Source organism: Microtus pennsylvanicus, chromosome 9, assembly GCF_037038515.1.
Source record: "Microtus pennsylvanicus isolate mMicPen1 chromosome 9, mMicPen1.hap1, whole genome shotgun sequence".
Taxonomy (NCBI): domain Eukaryota; kingdom Metazoa; phylum Chordata; class Mammalia; order Rodentia; family Cricetidae; genus Microtus; species Microtus pennsylvanicus.
Window position 1 is genome coordinate 43,117,536 of NC_134587.1, and position 24,429 is coordinate 43,141,964.

The 24,429-nt window shown below is 52.0% G+C and overlaps 2 protein-coding genes across 3 annotated transcripts in view; one reads left to right on the forward strand and one right to left on the reverse strand.

The window, feature by feature from the left end:
- Positions 1–1,409: 1,409 nt before the first annotated feature.
- Spaca9 (sperm acrosome associated 9) lies at positions 1,410–10,557 on the reverse strand. Of its 2 annotated transcripts, XM_075985600.1 has the most exons (5): positions 10,386–10,557; positions 5,802–5,977; positions 3,106–3,308; positions 2,208–2,355; positions 1,410–1,463 (listed from the first exon to the last, which is right to left on the reverse strand). In XM_075985600.1, the coding sequence occupies exons 2-5, from the start codon at positions 5,943–5,945 to the stop codon at positions 1,452–1,454; spliced, it is 507 nt and encodes a 168-aa protein (XP_075841715.1). In that variant the 5' UTR covers positions 5,946–5,977; positions 10,386–10,557; the 3' UTR covers positions 1,410–1,451. The 2 variants fall into 2 exon arrangements, with proteins under 2 accessions (XP_075841715.1, XP_075841714.1); XM_075985599.1 differs by having other exon boundaries at positions 1,413–2,355.
- A 3-nt stretch (positions 10,558–10,560) lies between these two features.
- The window catches only part of Ak8 (adenylate kinase 8), a 120,777-nt gene continuing 106,908 nt past the window's right edge, over positions 10,561–24,429 (forward strand). The window contains exons 1-4 of the mRNA XM_075985598.1: positions 10,561–11,210; positions 13,594–13,678; positions 20,410–20,459; positions 23,155–23,268. Coding sequence (XP_075841713.1) covers positions 11,127–11,210; positions 13,594–13,678; positions 20,410–20,459; positions 23,155–23,268 — 333 coding nt within the window. The 5' untranslated portion in view covers positions 10,561–11,126. The remainder of the gene's footprint in view (positions 11,211–13,593; positions 13,679–20,409; positions 20,460–23,154; positions 23,269–24,429) is intronic.

Sequence of the window (24,429 nt, forward strand, 5' to 3'; positions counted from 1 at the left end):
GAAATTAATGGGGGCCAAAAAGTGCCCTGCCCTTCCCAGAGCCCCAGTATTGTCCGCCTCTGGATAAGCGGGCTGACTGAGCCACTGGAGCTGGTCTTTGACTAGACCGATCGCTCTCCCTGCCCCACCTCACAGTGTTGGAAGGGAGGTCATGATGGTGTGTGTTAGCTCTCTGTCAGGTCAGAGGCAGGCAGGCGTCTTTGCACTAGGAAGATTCAGTGGTCACCCTTCATGAGACTGGACCACAAATTACATTATGGAGGAGCAGGTTTTGCTAAGACAAAATTTAGTTTTATAATCAATCATGGATTAACCATATATGGCTAACTTGGAGTTTAAGGGTGGGGGGAGTTCCCATCAGTGAAAAAATCAGATTTTTAAAAATTTTTTAGTTCAATGGAAGTCACCTCTTCTCAAAAGGTTTAAACTTTCCCACTATGACCTTAAAAGCATGTCAAACAATCCGCATCGGATGCCATAAATACTGGTTACAGGAGAACATGGTACAGTCTCAGTGATTGGAATCAAAGGTTTGCTGTCCTTAGAATGTTCTGAAATGTCAAGGCAGTTGCTTGTGTTTAACTGTGAACAAATAAAGATTTATTGTTTTGCACTCCGCAGTGTTGAGATGGAGTGATTTTATGCTGGCTTTGGGGGCTTGTGGGTGAAATGAGATGGCCAGACACACTGCAGTCTGTCTGGAGTGGTTTCCTGATGGTGGTACGGAACGGTGGTGGACTTGCGCTGGGGAACAGATAACTCGGCCACCTTAAACTCATGCCCCTGTAAAGAGCAGGATGTGAAGAGGGCCACCTCCGACAGCATGGCCACCCAAGTCTGCATCTCAAGTCTTCCTGCTTACCCAGCCCTGGCCAGCTGTGTTGGGGATAAGCCAAGGGACAGTGCAGCCACCATCACCACCTCCGCCCTGATGCCCCTCCTGCTCTTCAGGTAGTGGGCAGAGGTGAGAGATAACCTTTACATCATTTTGAGATTCTTCCTCCTCCTTGTTCCTACAACTCAGCCTGGGCTTTAGTGGGGTAAGCAGAGTGTGAGCTGCATGCTGGAACTTGGAATTACTGCGCTGCTCTTAACCTCAGGAGGCTGATTGTCTGGAAAACCCGGGATGTCTGAACAGGTCTCTCGTCAGACAAGGAAGTCACTCTTGGAAGCCTGCAGACTGGCCCTGTGTGACCTGAGCCTCCTAGAGGCAGCCCACTCTGAAGGGAAGCACTGAGCTTGGCTGTAGAGGTCTCTGGTGCTGTCTGGAGGGGCTTTGCCTATGTGGCCACCCAAAGTCATCTGATGTCTTACAAGTACAAGGTTTTTTTTTTTTCGGTTTTTGTTTTTTGGGTTTGGTCGGGTAAATCCCAGGAAACTAAGCCAGGCAGAGAAATGGTAGAACACTTTATTCTTGAATGTCTCCCCCCGAGGAAGCAACAATACAGAATCTAAGTCGTCCCCTGTGAAGGGAAAAACCAACAGTCAGCTCACTTCTGGCAGGCCCAGAAGTCAGGAGTGCACATTTACAGTGTGGGTAGACTAGACCGCTGCAGAGACCAGGCTCAAGGGCCACAAAACAGTCTGCCTTCTGCCGTGCTCTCCCTCTCCCGAAGGAGAGAGAGCATTCATCCCTTGTTTTAGTCCAGGGAACTGAACACAAACGACTTCAGCCTCTTGATCCCTTTCCCCTAACTTGTTCATGAGAGATCTTGCAGCTCATCTTGTCCTTGTCAAGATAAGAAGCTAAGTAGCCCCCCTCCCCCAGTTGTTCACTACAGAGCCAGAAGCCACAGCTGGGCAGGAGGCCTGGGCATCAGCACAACACCCTGCATCTGAGACATGCCCTGCCAACACCATATTGTTTAGGCAGCTCCATGAGTAAGGATCCCTTTCGTCAACACAGAGGTCAAGAGGCAGAGATGTTAGAAGTGAAAAGCGCGCGCAAAAGGGATATTCTCAATGGTGTATTGGCCCCCAGTGAAAATGGATGACCCGTGGAAGCCAAGTACATTGACAGCGAGTTACAGTTTCCCACCGGGTGGTCTCCAGGGAGGCTTCGGGCCTTTGTCTTTCCCCCTAGATTTGAGGCTCTCTTTTGCAAGCTGCCTATACTTGTGTTTTCCTAACCAATGCTGGGTAACCGTGGTCTGGGCAGGTCTGGTGGTGGCTGCGGCGGCTCCCTGGCTACCCAGGACCTCACTCACGTGTTGCAGCACTTTGCGAGGAAGCTTCTCCGAATGAGCAATCCACTCTTTCATTAAGTCCAGAACTATAGGGATGAGGCTGACCACGCCTCCGTAGTGGTTCCTGGCCTCATCACAGCTCAGGTGGTTCACTACATCGTGCGGGTACCTGTAGGACAGTGAGCAGGTGGTGAGACCCGTCACCCCAGGTGTGAGAACTAGACACACATACCTTGGGCTCCATCCCTGCGTGTTCTAATCCAGAAAGTTGAAGGCCAAGAGCCCCAGGTACTTCTGGTATAGGTAGCAAGAGCTCTCAACCGTCAGGACCAGGGCCTGGAGAACCTCCTATCACCTTAAAATACTGGCTACTGGGCTGGAGAGATGGCTCAGAGGTTAAGAGCACTGACTGTACTTCCAGAGGTTCCGAGTTCAAGTCCCAGCAACTACATGATGGCTCACAACCATCTGTAATGAGATCTGGTGCCCTCTTCTGGCCTGCAGGGACACATGCAGGTAGAATGCTGTATACATAATTAAATAAATCTAAAAAAAATTCATAAAAATAAATACTAGCTACCTTAATCCTTCTTACACTAACATCTAATAAATGGATTATGGAGCTTCAGATTCTTTGGGGTCACCATGGAGCCCCACGGGATGTAACTCTGGTGTCCCACTTCTGTAGCCACTTTCTCCCTAGTCTGGTTCTAAATCCTAGGAGACTTTTTTTTTTGTCCTCTTATGTCTGTGACCCAGTTTTTCATCTGTTTGATGAGGTCAGTCATTCTAGTGGGTAGCTGGGTGCTAGGACTCAGATGGATTAGAGACTGTGCCTGTGCCAGCAGGGGAGAGCCCAGCTTACAGGTTCCCGTTCTCTTGGCACATTCTGCCCGATCGACACCCACGAGGGACTTACTTTGCTCTGAGGCAGCTCAAGTCATTGCTTTGGCTGACCAGGGTTTTGCATTTCTCGAGAAGGCTGTTGGTGACAGGGGTGCCAGAGTGCAGCGCCTCGAAGTGCTGGCAGAGCTTGTTGAGCTCCGAGCAGATGTCCATGAACATGAGCAGAATTCTCCGGTCCGTAGAGTTGTTACAGTAGTGTTCCATGTAGCTCTGCACCTGCAGAGGCCACACGTCAGGAGTGGGAACTGGAGAGACAGAGGGCACTGCCCCAGCCCTCCCACGATCATAGACTTGATGCCGGACGGGAAGCATTCGAATATACTGGTCATGACAGACAGCTAATGTTTGTGTTCCAAGCACCATTGCAAAAATACTTCCCTAAATAAATAAATTAAAAAAAAACAAAAACAAAAAACAAAAAAAAACTCCTTGTGTAGAGCAGAAGCAGATTACAAAAAAAAAATAATAATAAAATTTTCCTTTTGTCTACTTTCCAGTAAAAAAAAAAATACTTCCCTAAGTCTGTTCTCCCTTGCTCATCACCTAAGCTCTCCACACTAGGCCCTCGTTTTACATACTTCCTAAATGCTAGTGGTTCAGACATGAGAAGTGACCTGCTTGGGTGCCAACAGAAGTGGCCTGGCTGATTTGCCTCCTCGTACAATGGCCTGGGCTCCACCACCCTGCTTACCCAAACCACGGAGGAAGAAACAAGAATCCTTCAGACTGGTTGTACTGCGTTTTGGAGTCAGAAAAAGTCAGTTCCAGGCCTGACTGAAGAAACGATTGTCTGTATGAGGACAGTGCAGTCTGGAACCGCAACCTGGATTCAGAGATGGTCTCCAGTGTATGGGGGAGCAGGTGGGGAACACATAAGTTCACACTGCAGTGTGGCACCCCAACCTGGATTCAGAGGCTGTCTCCAGTGTATGGGGGAGCAGGTGGGGAACACATAAGTTCACACTGCAGTGTGGCACCCCAACCTGGATTCAGAGGCTGTCTCCAGTGTATGGGGGAGCAGGTGGGGAACACATAAGTTCACACTGCAGTGTGGCACCCCAACCTGGATTCAGAGGCTGTCTCCAGTGTATGGGGGAGCAGGTGGGGAACACATAAGTTCACACTGCAGTGTGGTACCCCAATCTGGATTCAGAGACTGTCTCCAGTGTATGGGGGAGCAGGTGGGGACACAAGTTCATACCAGACTTCATATACCAAGTAAACTTAAATGCCCCATAATTGTGTAGGTAGCATGCTGAGAACACTAATTTTGTTTTGGTTTCCAAGGTTTCCTTGATTAGGGGTAGGGACCCCTCAATGGGTCTTTTGCCAGTTACTCAGAACCACTCTATGCATCTAAGCATAGGCAAGGTAGATGGCTGGTCTTACGCTACAGGCCTGAGTAATGGATTCAATCATTCCACAGCTTGCTGCTACTCTCCGTGGAGTCATGAAAGGTGGGGGTACCTCTGCTTCCTCTGACACTCCAAACTGTCTCTGTCTAGACAGGGCTACTCTATTTCTTAGTGATCTGAAGGGATTCCTCCCCAGCCTGTAAGGGGTAGAGGTTTCTGACAACACACCTGTCCAGGCACCTGGGGCGGGGACTGCATCAAGGCGTGACCACAACAGAGTGACCTCTTAGGGTGGGGGAGGGTGCTTCGACAGTAGATGGATCTGAGAGCATCCCTTCTGCACCTAAGGTAGGAAGCCCTATCAAGCAGGTGCTCAGGAAGTGGACTTGGGCCACTATTAGAGACTGAAAACCTGTCCCATGCCCTTGGAAGGCTGAGCTACTGTGGGGATGTAGCCAGCTGCTCTTCCAGTAGATTCAGGGCATGAGCATGGACCAGCTGACCACTGTGATAGACGGATGGGTGTGGATTCAGTTTGCACGGAGCATTTTCGTCATGGGGGGGGTGTCAGTGTTTTTTCAAGTAAACAAGACATTTTTTCAAAATTTAGATAAAGAATGTAAAGGAAGTTTCTGGCAAAGGTTGCTGGTGGTCTCATTTCTCCCGGGTACTTGGAGCCTGTACCACACCCACCCTCCAGCCCCCTTTATACAGGCATTTTTTTGTGGGGGGAGTGTGACTTCTTTGCAGGGGCCTCTTTTTTAGTTCTAGGATTTAGCTTGTGTATATGTTCCTAGCTGCCCAGTGACTTCCTGGAAGGCCTCCAGCCCCCACCGAGAAAACGTGGACAATAGCTCAGCTTTAAAAAAAAAGGGTTAAACAAAAGTATCTGCAAAACCTCCGCCAGTGAGCTGGGCCAGGTGCCAGTCTGTGGCAGAATCTTTTGAGAAGGACCGTTATCTGTGTGCTCACCAGCAAACCCCCGGTGCCCAGCCTAGGGCTCGTAGGTGACACCAGACGCTGAGTGCTTGGTGTGGGTCAGGGCTTTTCCAGGCATGCTATCATTAGATGTGCCTTCCCGGTGGGGAAACTGAGGTTAGTGGGATATGCTCACCAGCCCAAGGCTACAGGGTGCCAGGTAGACTTACAGCCAAGCTGGCTGAGTCTTGAGCCATATCGGATAGGTGGTGCTCACCGAGGGACAGTTTCCATCCATTAGAATCTGAGCTGGCATAGATAATAACATGCAATTCTCCTCTCTAGGGCTCCACCGTTCATGTTTTGGGTATGGGGACCGGGCTGGGAAGAACACCCTCCCCCGTCCTGCACCAGCACCCTGCTTGCCAGGCCTCACCTGTCCCACGCTGGAGATGGGCCGGATTTTGTCGTGGGCATTCTCCCGGCAGTGCTCTAGAGCGGCAATGAAGGTGAACTGTTGTTGCTGGAAGAGCTTGTACTTCTGCTCGATGCTGCGGAGACTCTCCTTCACCTCGTTCATTGTGGCCCTCGGGTCTCACGGACAGCAAGGGTCTGTCGGGAGCAAGAAGAGGGACCTTGAGGTTCCAGAGGTCAGGACTTCCATTTGGCTTTGGAGGAAGTGCCCTCCCAAAGGAATGTGTCCCTACTTTGTGGAAAGGAAGCAGGTCCTGGAAGGCACATGTTTGTTCTAGGTCCTTCAAGTTGTCCACCACAGCACCAAGTCTGACCTTGTCTGCTTACCCTCCGAGGACACAGTCTGCCACGAACTGTGGCTTCCTTCACCTAGGGACAGTTTCTCTGTCCTCAGGGTCTCCAGATCATCCAGGTCCCCTCCTGTGGCAGAACCTGGGATACAGGGACATGCCATAACATCCCAAACCAACAACATATCAGGTTTTTTTTTTAAAAGTCTACCACAGTGAAGTTGCCAAGAGTCTGGGAATTCTCCCTGTGAGCTAAGTAGGGGAAAGAGTCAGAACTTGGTTGTTCTGTGTGTCTGTCTCTCCGGACGTGGGGCAGAAGCCCCGGCCTTAGGTTTGCAGGTTTCCAGGGCAGGAGTGGGTGCAGACCCCTCCCCTGTCTTATGTTAATCTGCATTATCTGATCAGTGAAGCCATCTGCAGGGAGGGCAGCCCAGGGGCCATCATTGATGTCATGCTGACTATCCTCAAGCACTGAGAATCCTCCATGGGCAGAGAGGTCAGGGGGTGCCCTAGTCCATGCTGCCAGGGTTTACTGACCTCGAGCAAAATGCTTAGTCTTTAGGGAATGTCTGAGCTGGAAGGAGCCTCAGCAGCCCATACCCAGTAATGTTCAGGGGTTGTATGGAGGCCTAGAGATAAGGAGTTCCAGTGTGTTTGTGCCACAGACCCTTGACCCCCAGGTTTCCTGAGGCCTAAACACATCCCCACTGCTCCACATCCCCCCACCAGGGCACACAGAGTCCAGGTTCCAGCATGCCAGCCTGTGTCACATGAGCCAAGGCTATTCCAAGATGCTGAAGCAGAGGGGGCACAGCTTCCTTGTGAGGACAGGGTGGAGCTGGAAAGGCAGCCATGTGGCAGAATAAAGGGCAGTAATGTAAAAACTGAGACCAGACCAGAGTACAGGTGTCTATGGATGTTATCTGCAAATGAGAGAGCTCGGAGATGATTGTAGGGGAGGCCTTTAAGAGACCCAGGGTTGTCCCAAAATCTACCCCATTAACCCAAGTGGGTCCCTCACTGTGTCTGCCAACAGCTAGGAGTAGCTGTAGCCCTGGTTGGCCTGGTACAAGTCAGCCCCCTGGAGAGAGAGCGGCCCCTTCCTGAACTCTGCATTCTGCATGCTGTGGGCTGAGATTCTTGTCTATTGGGCGTCTTCCATGCGCTCAGTTTCTTCCCCGTGGGACAGAATAGCTCACTTAGGCACAGTAGGTTTTCTCTTGTTCCTCTTCAGAATTCTGACTCACCAGGGAAAGGTTGAGGGTGAAGAGAGGAAGACAAAATTTAAAGATGCATCCATTCGAAAGAGAAAATAAATATTTAAAAATCTGCCTGCCTCTGCCTCCCAAGTGCTGGGATTAAAGGCATGCACCCCCACTGCCTGGCTTTGTTTTGAATTCTGAAGAACACTGCATTAATGTATCTGTCTTGGCTGTTGAGACTCAGGGCCCCCCGTGTTACATTCACAGATGACTGTCCCATCCTGTTCCAGCTTAGCACTTACAAATGACTCAAGTCATAAGCTAGGAAAGTCAGAGATGCCCGGTGGCGGCTGTCCAGGGAGATGGAGACTGTGCCTTCTTAGTCTGCCCTCTGCTCGTGCAGCCTACTGCTGTATGACAATAGTCAAGGCTGTTCTGCCACCATGGGTCCTGGGTTTAGATCCTGTCACCCTGTCTACCGACCTCAGCTGACAATAGTCTCTGAGTTTGTGCTCTATAACACACAGAAGGAGACACAGCAGCTACCCAGCCTTGGGTAGGGCATGTCCTGAGATGACAGGGACCCCAGAGCTTAGAAGGCAGGGCTCATTTACAACAGAACTCGGAGCTACTGTGATTACCTGGCATGCAGGTGACAGGGGACTGCCACCACAGGTGTGCTGAGTACCTAAAGAAAAGTGGGGGCTGCTAGGAGCTTATCCTCCTTGGTGAAGGGGTTCAACTCTAAGCTTGAAAGGAAGGTGTGCAGGTGGGCAGTTACTCAGCTAAGGGGCAGGGGTGTAAGACAAGGCCAGGCCAAGAGACCCTTAGGTCAAGCTGGGTATTTAGAACTGCTGAAGGCATCTAAGCCTTAGGGTGGGGATGAACACCACACTTGGTCCTTCCTTCCCTGTGCCAGATGCAGTCCGGTGCTGGACTCTGCAGTAACGGACGCGGTATATGAGGCCCTGCCCTGGATGAATCTACTGGAGCGGGGAGAGGTCAGGGCAGAGCTCAGAGTGGGCAGGGTGGACACATGAAAGCCAGGGCTGTGTGGTCTGCCAGAGGGGCATCCGCAGGGCAGAGGCCTGCAGACATCTGCAGAACACTGGTCTGATGATGAAAACAGCCTCTCAGTGGTGTTCTGGAAAGCCCTGGGCATGCGTCATTTCAATCCCTGGTCACGGTTTAGGACAAGGGACCACAATGATCACATAGGATGATCAGAGGATGAGACCAACACCACACAGTTAGGAAGAGCACAAGCAGGGTCTGTCACATCTCAGTGAGCTCTTCTAGCACACTCTCCCTCCCCTCCCTCTCTTATGTTCCCTGGAGACAAGATGGCAGGCATCGGGTTGGCTGTGGCGGCTGGGGAATGGGGGAGATCTACCAAGGATCTGAAGAGTTACCCAGTCACTTCTAGGGTCTCCCATTACTAGCTCAACCCTGGGCCTCTCTTCCACTCCTATCCCAGGGCAATGAGGACTAGCTAACACTCATGGGGCTGCCTCCTGTGCGTTCAGCTCCCTGCCACCCTCTCTGGGCTTCTGGGTTCTCCAAGGAGACAGTGCTATCTGACTTGCTGTGTCCCCATGAGCCCCCTAGAGCAAACCTGGCTCAGTTCTTGATCCTAGCAACTTGTGACACGCACACGTCAGGGATGTCACAAAAGGGGCTGTAACAAGCTATCCAAAGTGATTGTCCCTTGAACACAAGCCTCTGCAGTCAAATTAGAGTGGATGAAAGACCCGAATGCAGGCGCTCCTCTCTCTGGGGGGAGGAGGGAGGGAAAAGTGATTACCCCGTAGGTTTTAGGCTTTAATTGATTTGTATTTTTCCAGGCTGCTAAAGAAGATTAGATCATGGTATGAAAAGTGCCTAGGGCTTAAAATAAATGAGGAGAAACGAAAGCCACTTCAGAAATGTCCAGGAAGCACACCAAACCTCCCCAGTGCAAGCTGCAGCTCGGCTCTTGAATTCTTTGTTGGGGAGACAAGCTTCTTTGCTCCCCGGCAGACCAGTCTACCAAGGCCTGAGGCCTTTGAGGAAGCAGTCAGTCATGGGGACAGGGGCAAGTGTCACAATCCCAGGCCAGGATGCCTGCTGCCAGCCTTGGGGCTGCCTCTGATTTTACCCATAGCCCTCGGCAAGACTTTCCCCTCCCATAAGTCTCAATCTGTTTCTGCCCAGAGAGGGAGTTTGGTTCAAAACTCCTCAAGTGATCAGAACTTCCACTCTCTGCCCAGCAGCTGGTCGGGGAAGAGATCCGGAAAGAGGAAATGACTTGCCCAAAGTCACCTGGCCAACTCCTCTGCCCTGTCCTGTATGCTGAGAAGAAAGATTTTCATTTGACTATGCCTGGTGCAGTGGCCCAGGAACCCCTGGAAGCAAACCTAACTTGATTCTTGACCCATGTAAACAGAGAACTACAGAGGGCTGGAGACGGATGGCTCAGTGGTTAAGAGCCTTTGCTGTTCTTCCAGAGGACCTGATTTTAGTTTCCCGCACCCAGATCTGCCTGTCATTCTAGCTCCAGGGTCCGAACACCCTTTTCCGGCCTCTGCTCTTCCTCTGCCCCACCCATATATACATAAATACAAATAAAACTTGTAAGGGTGGGGTTACTGCTGTCCAAAGTGGTTGAGGTTAGATCAAGATTAGTCTAAAGATTAAATGAGATACCACTACAGACAGGAAGGCCCATTCTGCCCACTTTCCAACGGCCAGTCACTGCTCACTACTTCAGAGCAGACGTGGGGGTAATGCTCCAGCTGCCCCCATTGCTCAGAGTGGAAACCGAGGCCCAGAGCAGATTTGTCTAGTTCACCATGGATATTCAGACACACCCAGCACTTCGACTTTGGGCTGTCCCTGTAGGCTGTGCCTCCCTCCCTCTTGGTCAACAAGCTGCCACATTTGCCCCTTCCCCAGCAGCCAGCTCTCCCCTTGTAGGCCAGGACCTCTCCGCCTCTTGTCCCATCACTCCCCGAGTGTTTTCGATGCAGCTCTAGGGTGGCATCCCAGCCCCCTTTACCCTGGTTTGATTCATACCGGCCTTCGCCTCACTGAGTGCCCTGAAGCTTGGAGTGCCTCCGTGGGTGTGTGGGCCCCGGAGGGCGGGAAGGCCCACCTCAATTCTTGGGGAAGCGGGAGTGGGCGGGGTCGAGGCCTCAAAGACCAGGCTGCCCTGGCCGATTGTGACCACAGGTGCCATGGCAATCGGGTCACATGGCCCGGCTGCCCAAACCAAGAGATCCGCCCAGGTTCCGGCTGACCCCGGCTGCAGATGACTTTTGCTCTTGCAGATACCGGATCCACATCTGCTTAGCAGATCCGTATCTGCGCTTAGCGTCTTTCGCTTAAAGATGGGGAAACTGAGGTCCAGCTGCAGAGTCAGGGTTGGACCCTAAGCGCCCAGGTTCACACGGTGGCTGCACCAGAAGCAGGTTTCTGGGATCTCTCTCAGGAGGGCCTGGGGATCTAGAGCTGTGGACCCTGGGGCGTTGTGGGATTTTTCACGTGATGGCCCCTTGGGGCATCCTTGAGTCCTTGCTCTGTGCGCTCTTGAAGCATCCTGAGATCCTTGCACTGTGACCCCACGGGCGTCCTGGAGTCCTTGCGCTGTGGCCCATCGGGGGTCCCTCTGCCCTGGGGAAGGAGCGCCTACTGCAGTCGGGGCTGCAATGGATGGAACCGGGAACCAGAACTTGCCCCAGAGGAGGCGCGCACCGATGACGCACAGCCTGGCGTCCTAGCAACGCGGTTACTAGGGAGCGGCAAGCAGTCCGAGATATGGATGCGACTACTGCCCCACACCTCATCCCCCCGGAAATGCTTCAGTACGGGGAGGACAACCACATCTTCGAGATGATGCAGGTGTGACCGGGTGGCGGGGCGACCGCGGGTGGGGAGTGCGGCAAAAAGACTTCAGGGGCCAGGCTAGCAGCACGGTCGGAGGGGAGGCTTGGAGGGGGGGGGGAGTGGTAGTCCTCAGTTTCTCCACTTATGAAATCCTGCGGTAGTCTCCAGGGTCTCATTTGGAATTGTGGTGACCGAGCCTTGGGTCTTACCAAACTGGTCCCTGGCAGCCCAAACAAGGTAGAATCAGCCACCTGACTTCAAAAGACCAGTTCAGGAAACAAGCAAGAGTGAAAAACAGAGGAAGATTTGTCCCGTGTGACCATATTGGGACGAGGAACACATAAAAGTCTGGTGATCTTCTCCCGCTAGATTCTGTTTTGGGGTCCAGACTTGAGCTTTAGATTTAGAAGGCAAGAAGAGCGTTTATCTGAGCAACCGAATCGTGTGGTCCCACCCATCACTGACCCTTCTTTGTCCTAGGTCCATTCTCTCCTGCAAGCTGGTCCGACAAGTTATAAGAACAATATGGAATCTCTGGTTGGCACCAGGCTTCAACCTTTTCCTTCTCCCAGCATGAGATTCCTGGGAAGTTCAAGTTTCTCAGTGACCATTGTCTCAACTGTCAGTCAAAGGGAGGAGACACGTGTATTTTGTCTCACTAGAATGTTTTCATTCCTGTTAGGACAGGTTCATGGGCTGTCCAAGTTCAAGATGACATCCCTATCTGGTGGCTTCCTCTAAGGCAGCCTATTTTCTACTTAGTCTCCATCTTCAGAACTGGCCTTTCCGAAGCCCTTATCCTGGCTCCCGACCCTCTGTGGCGTAGGCCAAACCCTGTCACCACCTCTGTGTGTCCACATGTGCTCCCCGCAAGTGCAAACGGCATTTAAAAGCTGGTCTGGTAAGCTCTTAGGCACTCAGTGATTCTGGGGGCCAAGGGTAAAGTACAGCTCAGTGTCCAGTACCCTATTCTACAATCTGAGGTGTTTGAGCCCCCCAAAACAGAGCCATGGTGATCCGAGCCCAGACCAAGGAACCAGAGTCTCCAGCCAGCATGCTTCCTTTGGAATGTGTTATTGGTGAGGGGAACCAGAGAGTGGCCATTCACAAATAAAGCAGCTATGTTGTGGGGGGCAGGGACGGGGAGATTGATGACCCTGGCCTGTTTTCTAGTTGTACTGATGGAGCAATCACCAAGAAAGCCTTAAGCTCATCTGAGTAATGCCCCCACTGTTTTGATCATTCCCTTAAAAAAGAGAGAGAGAGAAAACACATTTTATTGTCAACTAATGTTAGCCTTAGGAAGTTATAAAGATGGTGTTCGTTTCCTGCCAGCCCTTGAACCATCTAATGTGGGTGTCGTCAAAGCCATGAAACGGAAGCAGGTACTGGATCGTGTCCCCTTTCCCCTGCACTTGGATATCTGCAGTAGTGTGTCTGGCTCTGTGGAATTTTATCAGATGTCTGTGGATCCTACGGGCTTCACAGATCCACTGCTGTTCACCCATATTGCCACCATTTCCAGAGCTCAATTCACAGGCACGGACTCAGCTTCTTTTCGTCTTGTCCTGAGAAATACTCTTGGCGTTTTGTGTGTGCTTTTCGGATGCACTATCTATGCAACGTCTTAGCCAAGAAGCAAGCAGCCACATGCCCAAGCACAGAGGGAGCCCAGCTGTGCCACTGGACAAAGGGTGGGTGGTGAGGGGAGGGGAGAGGAGGCCCTAAGAAGGGAAGGGAATTGCTGGTGAGATCTAGAGGTGTGCTGGAACGGGGCTTCCCATTGGTGCTCTTGACTGCCCCGCACACCTGTCCTTATAGGCGGAAGCCCCTTCCTACCCGCCCTGCCGCCTAGCTCCTGTCAACTCTCCAGGTCCCAGGTGCCGCCCTGACAATTGCTTTTTCAGATACGCGTGCTCAGTTGGACGAAATGGCCAGGGTACTCAAGACTTTAGATGTTTGGCTGACAAGTATCCTGTCCCACTGTGGAGCAGCTAACATCTGCGCTGGGCACCTGTTGTAATTGTGCAGACAGGGAGGACTCCAGAACCCGTGGAGTGGTAGAGCAGGTGTGAGGTGAGGCAGGGACCACAGGTGCACATAGCAGGCCTATGCAGGAGCGTAGAGCAGCAGGGATTTACCTGGGTGCACCGTGATCTGATGGTCAAGGAACAGGAAGCATTCTGTGTGGAAGGCCACCTATCGCTACGGCCCTGCATCAGGGCAACAGTGCAGGACCAAGGGAAGGCTTATGTGGGAAGGGGTGGGGGGGGCTTGCTGCTTAGACTTCCTCAGGCCTCTACTGCCAGCGACCCCAGCAGATGCCCCATTAGGTGATCTCCATGGCAACCAGGGGCCCTGCAGGTGCTAATCTCCTGCTATCTGCTTGTGCCCACAGAACATGCTGGAGCAGGTCCTGATTCACCAGCCGGAGGATCCCATCACCTTCATGATCAACCACCTGCGCCGGAACAACGACAGCGGTGAGTACTCACTCCAGTGTGTGGTAGCTGCCACCACCATCTCCACCAGGGACCCTACCCATCCTGGCCACAGCCCAGAAGCCCTCTGTTCCTAGCTGTGTCTGAACACAGATCAGAATAGGACAGGAAGGGGAGGGTACTTGGACAAGTTGCAGTGGTTAATTGGAGAAGGCCTTCTTGTTCTTTCTGAGCCTGACTAATAAAAACTCTCTTGCCAAGCTATTAAAATGCAAAGCCCAGAACGACCCATGTAATCAATTATTAATGCTTCCGCCTGCCCTCACCGATGTCGCCTGTTGGGTTTAAAGCTCTCTGATCACTCTGCTTGTCAGGTGAAGTTTGCTTTCTGCTCTACCTAGACAGGCAAGCACTCGGACTTTTCCAAGGGTCTCATTATCAGTACCTGCTAATGAGTTGCCTAACTCCCCAGACCTCAGCCAAAGGCGGGTTGGCCAAACCTGAGGCTCACATGCAGAGCTGGGAAGAGAAAGGCCCTCCAATGAGCTGGGCCCCATCCTGCATCCCACAGTGGTAGATTTGCTGAGTCGAGGGAGGATTCTTCTAACCTAGGTGAGCCACGTGGGGATCTGCTGTCTTGGTTGGTTGTGAATAGTTGGTTCACTAGCAGCCCTGAGAAAGCTTTATCTTACCACTAAAATTAGCATTCAGGTCTTGAGATGCCCTCATGGTGGAACTGGGATGCTTACAGTCCAAAATGATGCTAAATCACCTAATAAAAGTTAAGTTTATGTTTGAGCTGGATATGGTGGCATGTGCCTTTAATCCCAGCACTCAGGAAACAGAAGCAGGTAGATTCTGAGTTCGAAGCCTTCCTGGTCTTCAGGACAACCAGGGCTACACAGAGAAACCCTGCTTTGAAAAATAGGACATCTCTTTTGTCATAGTATCTTATCAGTTAGCAATAGAAATAAAACTGGAACAAATCTTTAGAAACCCATTTTTTTTTAAATATTTATTTATTATGTATACAATATTCTGTGTGTATGCCTGCAGGCCAGAAGAGGACACCAGACCCCATTACAGATGGTTGTGAGCCACCATGTGGTTGCTGGGAATTGAACTCAGGACCTTTGAAAGAGCAAGCAATGCTCTTTAACCTCTGAGCCATCTCTCCAGCCCCCTAGAAACCCATTTTTAAGTATAGCCGGAGCAGGCTCCATGCCTGCAGGTACACCCAGGTAGCCAGAGCAGGCTCCATGTCTGCGGATGCCTCCAGGTAGCTGGAACAGGGTCCGTGCCTGCAGGTGCGCCCAGGTAGCTGGAGCAGGCTCCGTGCCTGCAGGTGCACCCAGGTAGCCGGAGCAGGCTCCGTGCCTGCAGGTGCACCCAGGTAGCCGGAGCAGGCTCCGTGCCTGCAGGTGCACCCAGGTAGCCGGAGCAGGCTCCGTGCCTGCAGGTGCACCCAGGTAGCCGGAGCAGGCTCCGTGCCTGCAGGTGCGCCCAGGTAGCTGGAGCAGGCTCCGTGCCTGCAGGTGCACCCAGGTAGCTGGAGCAGGCTCCGTGCCTGCAGGTACGCCCAGGTAGCCGGAGCAGGCTCCATGCCTGCAGGTGCGCCCAGGTAGCCAGAGCAGGCTCCATGCCTGCGGATGTGCCCAGGTAGCCGGAGCAGGCTCCGTGCCTGCAGGTGCGCCCAGGTAGCCGGAGCAGGCTCCATGCCTGCAGGTGCACCCAGGTAGCTGGAGCAGGCTCCGTGCCTGCAGGTGCGCCCAGGTATCCGGAGCAGGCTCCGTGTCTGCGGATGCCTCCAGGTAGCCGGAGCAGGCTCCATGCCTGCGGATGTGCCCAGGTAGCCGGAGCAGGCTTCATGCCTGTGGGTGCGTCCAGATCACCAGCCTTCTTCACATGTTCTGCCCCTGCACCTTGGTAAACATGAGGGTCCTCTTCTAGCTCAAGTTTAGTACGTGGACTCCAGCAGGGAGTTCAAAGGGAGCCCAACAGTGTCCTTTTCTGAGGCTCTTCCAAGGCAGGAGTGGCTGAGTCTGGGTATCCCAGTACTCTGTCGAGGTTTTGACCAGAGAGTGGGTGGAAACTGAGCTGTGACAGGAGAGAGTCAGAGAACTCGGTCCCCTAGATCTCCACCTGCCTCTTCTAGCCTTGCATAGCCTGTCCCAGGCAATTCTCTCTTCCCCTCCCTTGTTGGTTGGTCATATACTGTGCTGAAGGAAATTCTTCATTGCCCTATCTACTGCTAGTGTGAATGTCCTGTCTGGGTGGGTGTGCCTCTTGGAGGATTTTTTTTTAAGGTTTATTTTCGTTTTTTTGTGTATGAGTATTTTGCCTGCATGTGTATGTCTGTGCACCATGTATGTGCAGTACCCATGAGGCCAGAAGAGGGCAATGGATCCCCTAGAACTGGAATTACAGATGCACCACCATGTGGGTGCTGGAAACTGAATCCAGGCCCTTGGCTAAAGCAGCCAGTGCTCCTAGTGACTGAGCTCTCTCCCCATGCCCCACTGTGAGGAAATTTTTTTGAGCTAATAACCTTCAGGCTTCTGTAAACCTCAGGCTTGCTCCTCCTGTCTCAGTACTGCTGTGTGGCTGCAGGTTAGTATTTCAGCATCAGGTGCCCTGCACCAGCCTTCTCAATCCCTGTGTCATCCGAGACTAACCGAGTCTAACCGAGTGCAGCTGAGGCCTGCTGGATGGCTAGCTCTTCCCTGTGTGACAATCCGCGCGTGGTCACCTACCATGCACCTCCAGGGCTGTGGCTTTGCCGACTACTCTCCGTGGAGTTCTCTCTTTATTCCACACAGCACCCTCTGCTGCGGGGAGTGGAGTCCAGGCTTGTGTTGGGGACTCCTTGCCATGGTCAGCCTCCCACCCATCATCTGGATGGGTGTCTCTTTCTAGCACGGACGTTCTTCGGGACTCATGCTGGGTCCCATAACCACAGCTTTCGAGGCTTAATCCCCCCCCCCCCCCCCAGTTCTCCACCGTAGTCTCAGGCCTTGGTTGAGCATTTATGGGACATCTGTGTCTTTGGATGGGGGTCTTCATAGGCTTTCATTCCCAGAAAAGCAAAGCTAAACAATGGGTAGAGAAAGGCCACCTTGCTGTTGTGATTTTTCTAGGATGTCTAAGACAAGACACGTGGGATCAGCTTGAGCCACGCCCCTCTGGAACTTAGCAGGGTCCCATGCAATGCAGTCTGCATTTCCCTCACCCACCTCTGGGCAGAAGTAAGAGTCGCTTGCCTCCTAGCACCAGAGCCACCTTCCTGCTTACTGGCAGCAAGGCAAACCTGGGCACACGAAATACTGACCAGTGACTGACGTGGGAGGAGGAACTTATCCCAGCCTGTTGAGCATGCCCAGGAGGGAGGGAAGGAGCCCCCGCACTTGGGCTAGCAGCCCCTTTGCCTCAAGAAAAGCATTTAGTACAAAGTGAGCATTTACGGTGGCCCTGGGCAATATTAGCACAGGCAGTGGTGGATATAATGGAGCGTTTCGCTTCTTATCAAACGCTTGTCCAGGAAAGCCTTGTATTGGAGTTCTGATACCTGAGGGGTTCCTTGTGAATTTTAAATCGTGTTCCTAGTTAAGCCTCCAAAGGCTCCATGGATGGAAAGGTTCTTTGATTCCCTTTGAAGTGCTTGGAGGAGTCTGATTACTCTTGGCAGTCAAGCAGCCTTTTATGACACTGTTTATAAATAATTACTCATGAGCTAGGCTAGAGTTTCAAGTTAGATTTTAAGAAACTGAAATTAGTCACATAAGCGAGTATGAGAAATGGGGAGGGAAGAAGGGCCACGATGTTCCTCTTTAAAGTATTTTCTTAGGCGTGAACAATTTGGGCGCCACTTACAGAAGCTGGGAACGGAGGGGAGGAACAGCCCCCGCCCATGGCCTTTGCCAAGATGAACATACTGGCTAGGAGCTGGACTTCATGGCTGGATGTCCTGGTTACACGCTCAGTGTGAGATGTGTCTACCTTCCAGCACTGCCATCCCGGAACCCTGGGTCTGGCTGGTGGCATTCTGAGGGGTGGGCAAAGGTCTGTGCTTAGAGCAAGGGGCGCCAGTACAGGCTCGCATGGGCACCAGTGCAGGCTCACATGGGCACCAGTGCAGGCTCGCATGGGCACCAGTGCAGGCTCGCATGGGCACCAGTGCAGGCTCGCATGGGCACCAGTGCAGGCTCGCATGGGCACCAGTGCAGGCTCGCATGGGCACCAGTGCAGGCTCGCATGGGCACCAGTGCAGGCTCGCATGGGCACCAGTGCAGGCTCGCATGGGCACCAGTGCAGGCTTGCACAGCGGCCTCCCGCATCATCCTGACTTTGGCTGGGCAGGCACCTTCTATAGTCACAGCAGTGTCCCCAATCCCTGTTCCTCTCTGTCTTTGGTCACCCTCCCTGCTGCTCTCCAAACTCTAGATTGAACTCTGGCTCCAATCCCACCATCCCCTTCACTGCACCTAAAGTCCACAGAGCCATCTCATTTCCACACTTGGGCTGCAAATGGTGTTTCCACCTGCTATGAAGGGCTCTCACTCAGATGGAGGCGTGGCATGAGAGGCCTTGCCTTGGCCTACATCTTGGAGTAGGAATGGATTCCTTGCTCCCTGCCCTGAGCCCTGCGCTGATGCTGGAAAACACCCCCAGCTCTTACAACAGCCTGTGTCGTGTGTGTTGTGCCCACCCTTGACCCTTCGCCAACGGCTCTGCAAGGCACGGTTCCTGGATGGTGGTGGCTGGTGGCAGCCCCATGACCCACAGAGCATCAAGGACAAAGGCTGTGGCATCAGTACCTGGAACAGCAGCAGTGTTCTTCCTCCAGGCCATTCTGTGGCCTTGCTTGGAGTATCCTTCCTGGCGGGGTAGCCCTGGCATGGCTCTCCAGCTGTGTTGAATTCTGTGGTCCTCTGTCCTTTTACTAGAGCCTGACTCAACTTGGCCACCCATGGGTCCTTCGCAGTTCCCTACAATGTTGACTGGCAAAGGGAGCCTTTTTAGGTGGCAGCAATGGTGACTCTCAGTGGTCTCATCAAGGCCCAGGGGATAGCTGAGGTGGCCACTGCAGTTTCTGCTGTGTGGGTGTCCCTGCAGTGTTAACTTCTGTGGAAAGATTCATGCGGATAAGACTTTGTACCTGTCCTCTGAGAGCTGGCCGTTTCCTGGGGACAGCAGTGCCCCAGTTTTTAGGTTGGTGATGAAGCTTACTACAGAGGAAGAGAAGCTGCGGCAAGTAGCTGAACCAGTTCCTCCACAGCGGAACCCCGTGTAGTCTCAGCAGGAAGAAGCCACACAGTAGGGCCCAGAGTGTCCCCTGGCTGGGTTGAGGCAAGGACATTCTTGATAGGGAATGACAAGCCATAAATGGACACATGTTAACAATATCTGGGAAGAAAGGGGCTGCCCTAGGATGGAGGGAGTCATTAGGGGGTTCCCTTGGGGATTCTCTGAGCCCAAGGCTATTTTAGGAAAAATAAGGCCCACCTGAGCCTTTTGGAAGCCATACCCCTGAAGGTCCAAGGGAACCCCAAAGATCCTGGGACTCAGGCCAGCAGAGCACTGTGGTACCCAGAGTGTATGGCTCCACTTTGCTAGACTGCCCATCACGTGGAGCCCCATCATGTCCACTACCCCATCCTCTCTCTGATGGGTCCTGTGCTACTTGCAAAATTTTCAGAGTTTTGGCTGGGAGGCCGGGGAAGGGGGGGGAGTGTCATCTCCCTCCCTTCTCCACCCTCACCTCAGAAGCGAAAAGGTACTGGGAATTGGGGCAGAGATCTATATGAACCCAAACAGCCTATCAGAGTGACCATGCTCTGGCCTAAAGGAAACTCTCTGGTTCCATCTCCATGTCTGTCCCCAGAGTGGACAGCCACTCATGCTTCTCCTGTTCACGGAGAAGTCCTTCCAGCTCCACGTGGGTAGCTTAGCCTCGAGAGAATTGGATAGACAGCGTCCATGTGTCCTAAGGCTAAGGGGACTCATTCTGGACAATATGGAGGTGACATCTTCAAGAGACTTAACTGGGCTTAGGTGTCCATCTGACCTTGTTGGTACCCCATCCCACCCTGTCATTGCAATAGGCTTCTCTCTCTTCCCGGTTACCAGCAACTGTTCCATGGTATCCCAGATGACACCCAGGGCTTCTGCAGAACCAAAACTATTCCAGAGCCAGGACTTACAGCCGCAAATAAGCTGCCAGGGTTTTAAAAAATTTTGCCTAGAAATGCCTGCATTCGAAAACACAGACTTCCCAGCCTTGGGTTTTATAAATCTGACCCGTACACTGCAGGCTTCTTTCCATTATTTTCTTCTATAAAATGACGGGGTGTGTGTGGGAGATACATTCTACTAAATAAGAAGGCATATATATATATATATAAGCATCAAAGGTCGATTTACATAAAATACAACTTTATTTGAAAGAGTGTTCCCAAGACAAAGTCCCTGTTTAAAATGCTTTATGGCATTTGAAAATCCCAATTGTTTTTGATATTCATTAGTTTGGCGAACAAGTTACTGTGTCCGTGTCCCTGCGGAGACAGAAAAATAAACCATCTCTGTGATCGCTTACCTCTCTAAACACAGAGAATGCGTTCCGGGGCGCGAGCGTCTCCCAGCCTCAGGATTATGAATGGCCGTGTCACTGGCAGAAATGAAATCTGGGGAGGAAAGAAATAGACCCAACGCAGCACAGACAGGGGAGGCCGCTTTGTCATGCCCAGCGCTGACGTCCAAATCTTTTTCTTCCACAGTGCCGAAGGTCGTGATATTAGGTCCGCCTGCCTCAGGGAAAACCACCATCGTAAGTGCATTAGATTAAATGCGGTTCTAGAAGGTGTCATTCATGCTCCGGTGAACAGGAAGCTGTGCACTGGTGTGCACCACCCGCCTGCCCTTTTCGTCTCTTCCTGCAGTGTGTGTTCCTAGCCAGGGTCTTAGTTAAGGTTTCTATTGTTGTGAAGAGACACCATGACCACAGCAACTCTTACAAGGAAAACAATTAACTGGGGCTTGCTTACAGTTCAGAGGTTTAGTTCCTTATCGTTATGGCTGGAAGCGTGACAGCATGCAGAAGGACTTGGTGCTGGAGAGGTAGCTGCAAATTCTACACCTGGATCGGCAGGCAGCAGGAAGAGCAAGTGAGCCACTGGGCCTGACTTGAGCTCCTGAAACCTCAAAGCCCACCCCAGTGACACACTTTCTCCAAAAAGGTCACACCTCCTAATGGTGCCATTCCCTCGGAGCCTATGGGGGCCGTTTTCATTCAAACCACCACAGGTGGGAATTCAGAATATATGAGACTACAGTCACATAGCCCTTCGGGGATGAGCGCTGCCTAACATGTGGGCACCACCCCTTGCCTGGTCACACCTCAGAGGCACCCTGGGGTCATCTCCCCCAGTTGTAGCTGAGGAGTTCATGTCTAGAAGGAATTCTGGGCCAAGGGCCTGCCTACGTTAGGGGCTTCGGTTATGGAGTCTCAGTGTGGACTGAGAAATAGCTGAAGCAGGAAGGGCAAAGGCCCTGTGCCGTGTGCTCACACGTCAGTTCTGAGACTTCAGCACACCGTTTTACCCCCTTTGCTCTTTAGTCTCCCCAAGGTAAAACCAGACCAGACGGTGAAACATGTCAGCTCCTCCCCCTCCTTTGTCTCTTTTCCATACCCCAAAACTGGCTGGAAGCTGGTGCCTTTGTTCTACCATGACTTTCATCTCCGGGTCCTTGGTTTGACTTTGTTTTTCTTTTGAGCCTGGGTATTACTTTATAGCTTTGGCTGGCCTAGAACTGGGGCTGAAGCCCAGGCCACACCCAAACTCAGAGTAGAGTCCTCCTCCCTCGGCCTCTCGTTGCTGTAATTACAGGTGTGGGCCACCATGTCCAGCTGCATGTCCAGCTGCATGTCCAGGCTTTCGTTTTTTTTTTAATTTTTATTACATCTTACTATTTTGTATGTGTGTACATGCTCACATGTGTATTTGTGGGGGGAGGCATACATGAGCCACAGTGCACTTATAGATAGAGGTCAGAGGGAAACTTGTGGGCGTTGATTCTTTCTACCATGTGGGGCCCTGGGATCCAACTCAAGTTGTCAAGATTGGCATCAGGCACCCAACATGCCAAGCTAGTCCCTGGTTGTAGCTGTTAAATTCCACAGGTGTAGTAGAATTATGACAATCTGAGGTGGGACTCTTTCTACCTTCTAAGCTCGGGTGACAGTAGGCTTAGGCTGTCCCTTGCCCACTGAGCACTTTACCTCAAAAAGGAACCAAGATGGGTGATCCTTGCACAAGACACCCGTGTGTGCTGCACTGTGAGGGTCAATGAAGCTGTTGTCATTCGTCTGTCCGTCTGTCTCTCCAGCCTTCTGTGTCTCCATATGCAGTTTTTCTGTTTTATTTTCCTTTCTCGTCGGCCTCCCTGAATCCAGCCACCACCATTGTGCTATTTTTAGAGACAGGGGTCCCCCCACTTGCTTATTCTTGGTATTGCCAGAGTTTTGAAAACTGCAGGCTCCAGGGGTCTCCTACAGATGCTGTGGTCACCCCTGGGGCTGGGCCTGGATGGCCAGTGATCTTGAGGCTGGGATCCATGATGACCTAATGCATCTAGACACCTGCTGGGCTCCCTTAGTGAGCTGTGTGCTCAGCAACAGGGCAGCTGTTCTTTAGGTGCCCGGTCCTCTCTGATCCCTAGGAGGGATTTGCTGGGCACAGCAGGTGAGGAACACAGAGGCCTACCTCCACCTCTTCCTCGTGGTCTACAAAACCCAGGAAGACCCAGAGGTGGACTGCCACACAGAGCCAATGCTGGGTGAACCTGCTATGTCTGCTGCTGGGGGGCCTCCTCCAGCCACCCACAATGACTGTTTCCCAAGGCCAGCCTTTGCTCCACTGCCCAGCTACAGTCCCCACTCCTCAGCCATCTTTTTCTAATGGAATACATGAGGATTTGGCAGATTTAATTCCATTGGTTTTTGTTTTGTTTTGTTTTTTCTGTTTATTCAGGTTGGCCTCAAACTTAGCAATTCTCCCGTTTCAGCTTCCAAATGCTGGTGGTACAGCCACATGCTACCATACCTGGCCTTGTGTGTGTCTGTGTATCTGTGTGTGTGTGTGTATATCTCTGTGTGTGTCTTTGTGTTGTCTGTGTGTCTGTGCAACTGTGTGTGTCTGTGTGTGTGTGTCTGTGTGTGTGTATGTGCAGACCAGAGGATGTCTTTGAGTTACACTCATTAGCACCATCTACCTCCTCAGAGACTGGGTCTCTCACTGGCCTGAGTGAGAGTCTAGACTGCCTGACCAGCACGCTCCAGGGATCCTCCTGTCTCCACCTTCACAGCACTGAGGTTACAAGTGTGCTGTCATGCCAGGAATTGTTATATGGGTTCCGAGAGTTGAACTCAGGTCTTTCTCCTCGCGAGGAAAACACTTCACTGACTGAGCCATCACCCCCACTCAGTGGAGTTATACCTAAGGTGTTCGCTTTTATTTCTTCAGGCAATGTGGCTCTGCAAACACCTCAACAGCAATCTCATCACCAAGGAGAATTTACTAGAAAAAGAGCTTTCCCAAATGGCTAAGGAAGCCAAGAGACACTACGAGATTTACAAGGTAAGGCTGGCCCCTGGGCCAGGGCCAGGGACAGAGCAGCTGTGGCTTCAGGGCCTATTTACTTGGCTAATTTCCATCTTCTTCTTTTTAAAACTATATTTTAGATGATTTCTTCATGTGTGTGTGCATGCGCCCTCAGAGGCCTGCAGAGGGTATCAGATCCCCTAGAGTTGGAGTTAAAAGTGGTTGTGAGCCACCTAATGTGGGTGCTAGGAACTGAACTCAGGTCTTCTGGAAGAGAATCAAGTGCTCCTAACCACTGAGCTGTCTCTCCAGTCCTCCATTTTCTTTTGAATGAACTGAAAAGCAAAGTCTTGTGTAAAATAAGATGCAGGCAGATATGACAGTGGAAAGAGGGAATTTAGAGGCCAGGCCCTTCCTTGTAGGAAAGCAGGTAAGGAGCAATGATTTGTCCTGGTTAAGACATCGTAGTCCAGTCCAGTGAAGAAGCGGTGGGGGCGGCACATCTTCATCCCACAGAGGGGGCCTGGTGGCCACACCTGGGCTGCGGGACTGAGCTGCGCTGTGACTTCAGGGGCGGCCATCAGACACAGCAACCCCAGTGCTAGACTCTGGAAGTGTTTCTCTGACACTGTAGGGTTCCCCATGGTTCTGTGTCCACCCTCAGCGCTTCCCATTCATGCTTTTGCTCCTGGTGCAGCCCACAAGGATGGAGACTGCTGTTTCCCAGATCCGACCAGCTTCGTGTTCGCCAAATAACCCTAGCCCAGGCCTGACAGCCTTTCCGGTGCTGGGATTAGCAGCACGCACCATGTCCTCTGGGGTCCCTGCAGGTGCCACACGGGGACGTGAACCACCGAAGACATGAGTGAAAACCCAGTGCAGACTTCGTCAGCCTGGATCAGACTTCCCAGAGTCTAATGCCAGGCGGTTCATTATCAGCATATTCTAACAGTACAGTTGGGGAAAAGGTTTCCAGGCAACAGTCAGTCCAATCAGTGCAATTCCAGGTGCACTGCGACTACAAAGAGATTCTTTTTTATAGTGCGTGTTCGTATGACCATTAGGGTGGGCTCTGTGGCTAAAAGGCCTAGAATCTAGTGTGGTCTGTTCTGTTTGTTTTATTCTTTTTGGCTCTTTTGTGGGGCCCGCCACCCAGCCCCCAAATAAATCACACACGGATGCTTATTCTTAGTTATG

Bases quoted from the DNA above. Each gene is read 5' to 3' on its own strand.
- Spaca9 (XM_075985599.1), bottom strand. From the start codon at position 5,945: ATGAACGAGGTGAAGGAGAGTCTCCGCAGCATCGAGCAGAAGTACAAG. The intron at 3,309-5,801 runs GTGAGGCCTGGC...TGGCCTCTGCAG, and splicing joins CCATCTCCAGCGTGGGACAG to GTGCAGAGCTACATGGAACA. The intron at 2,356-3,105 runs GTAAGTCCCTCG...ACTGTCCTACAG, and splicing joins TTGAGCTGCCTCAGAGCAAA to GTACCCGCACGATGTAGTGA.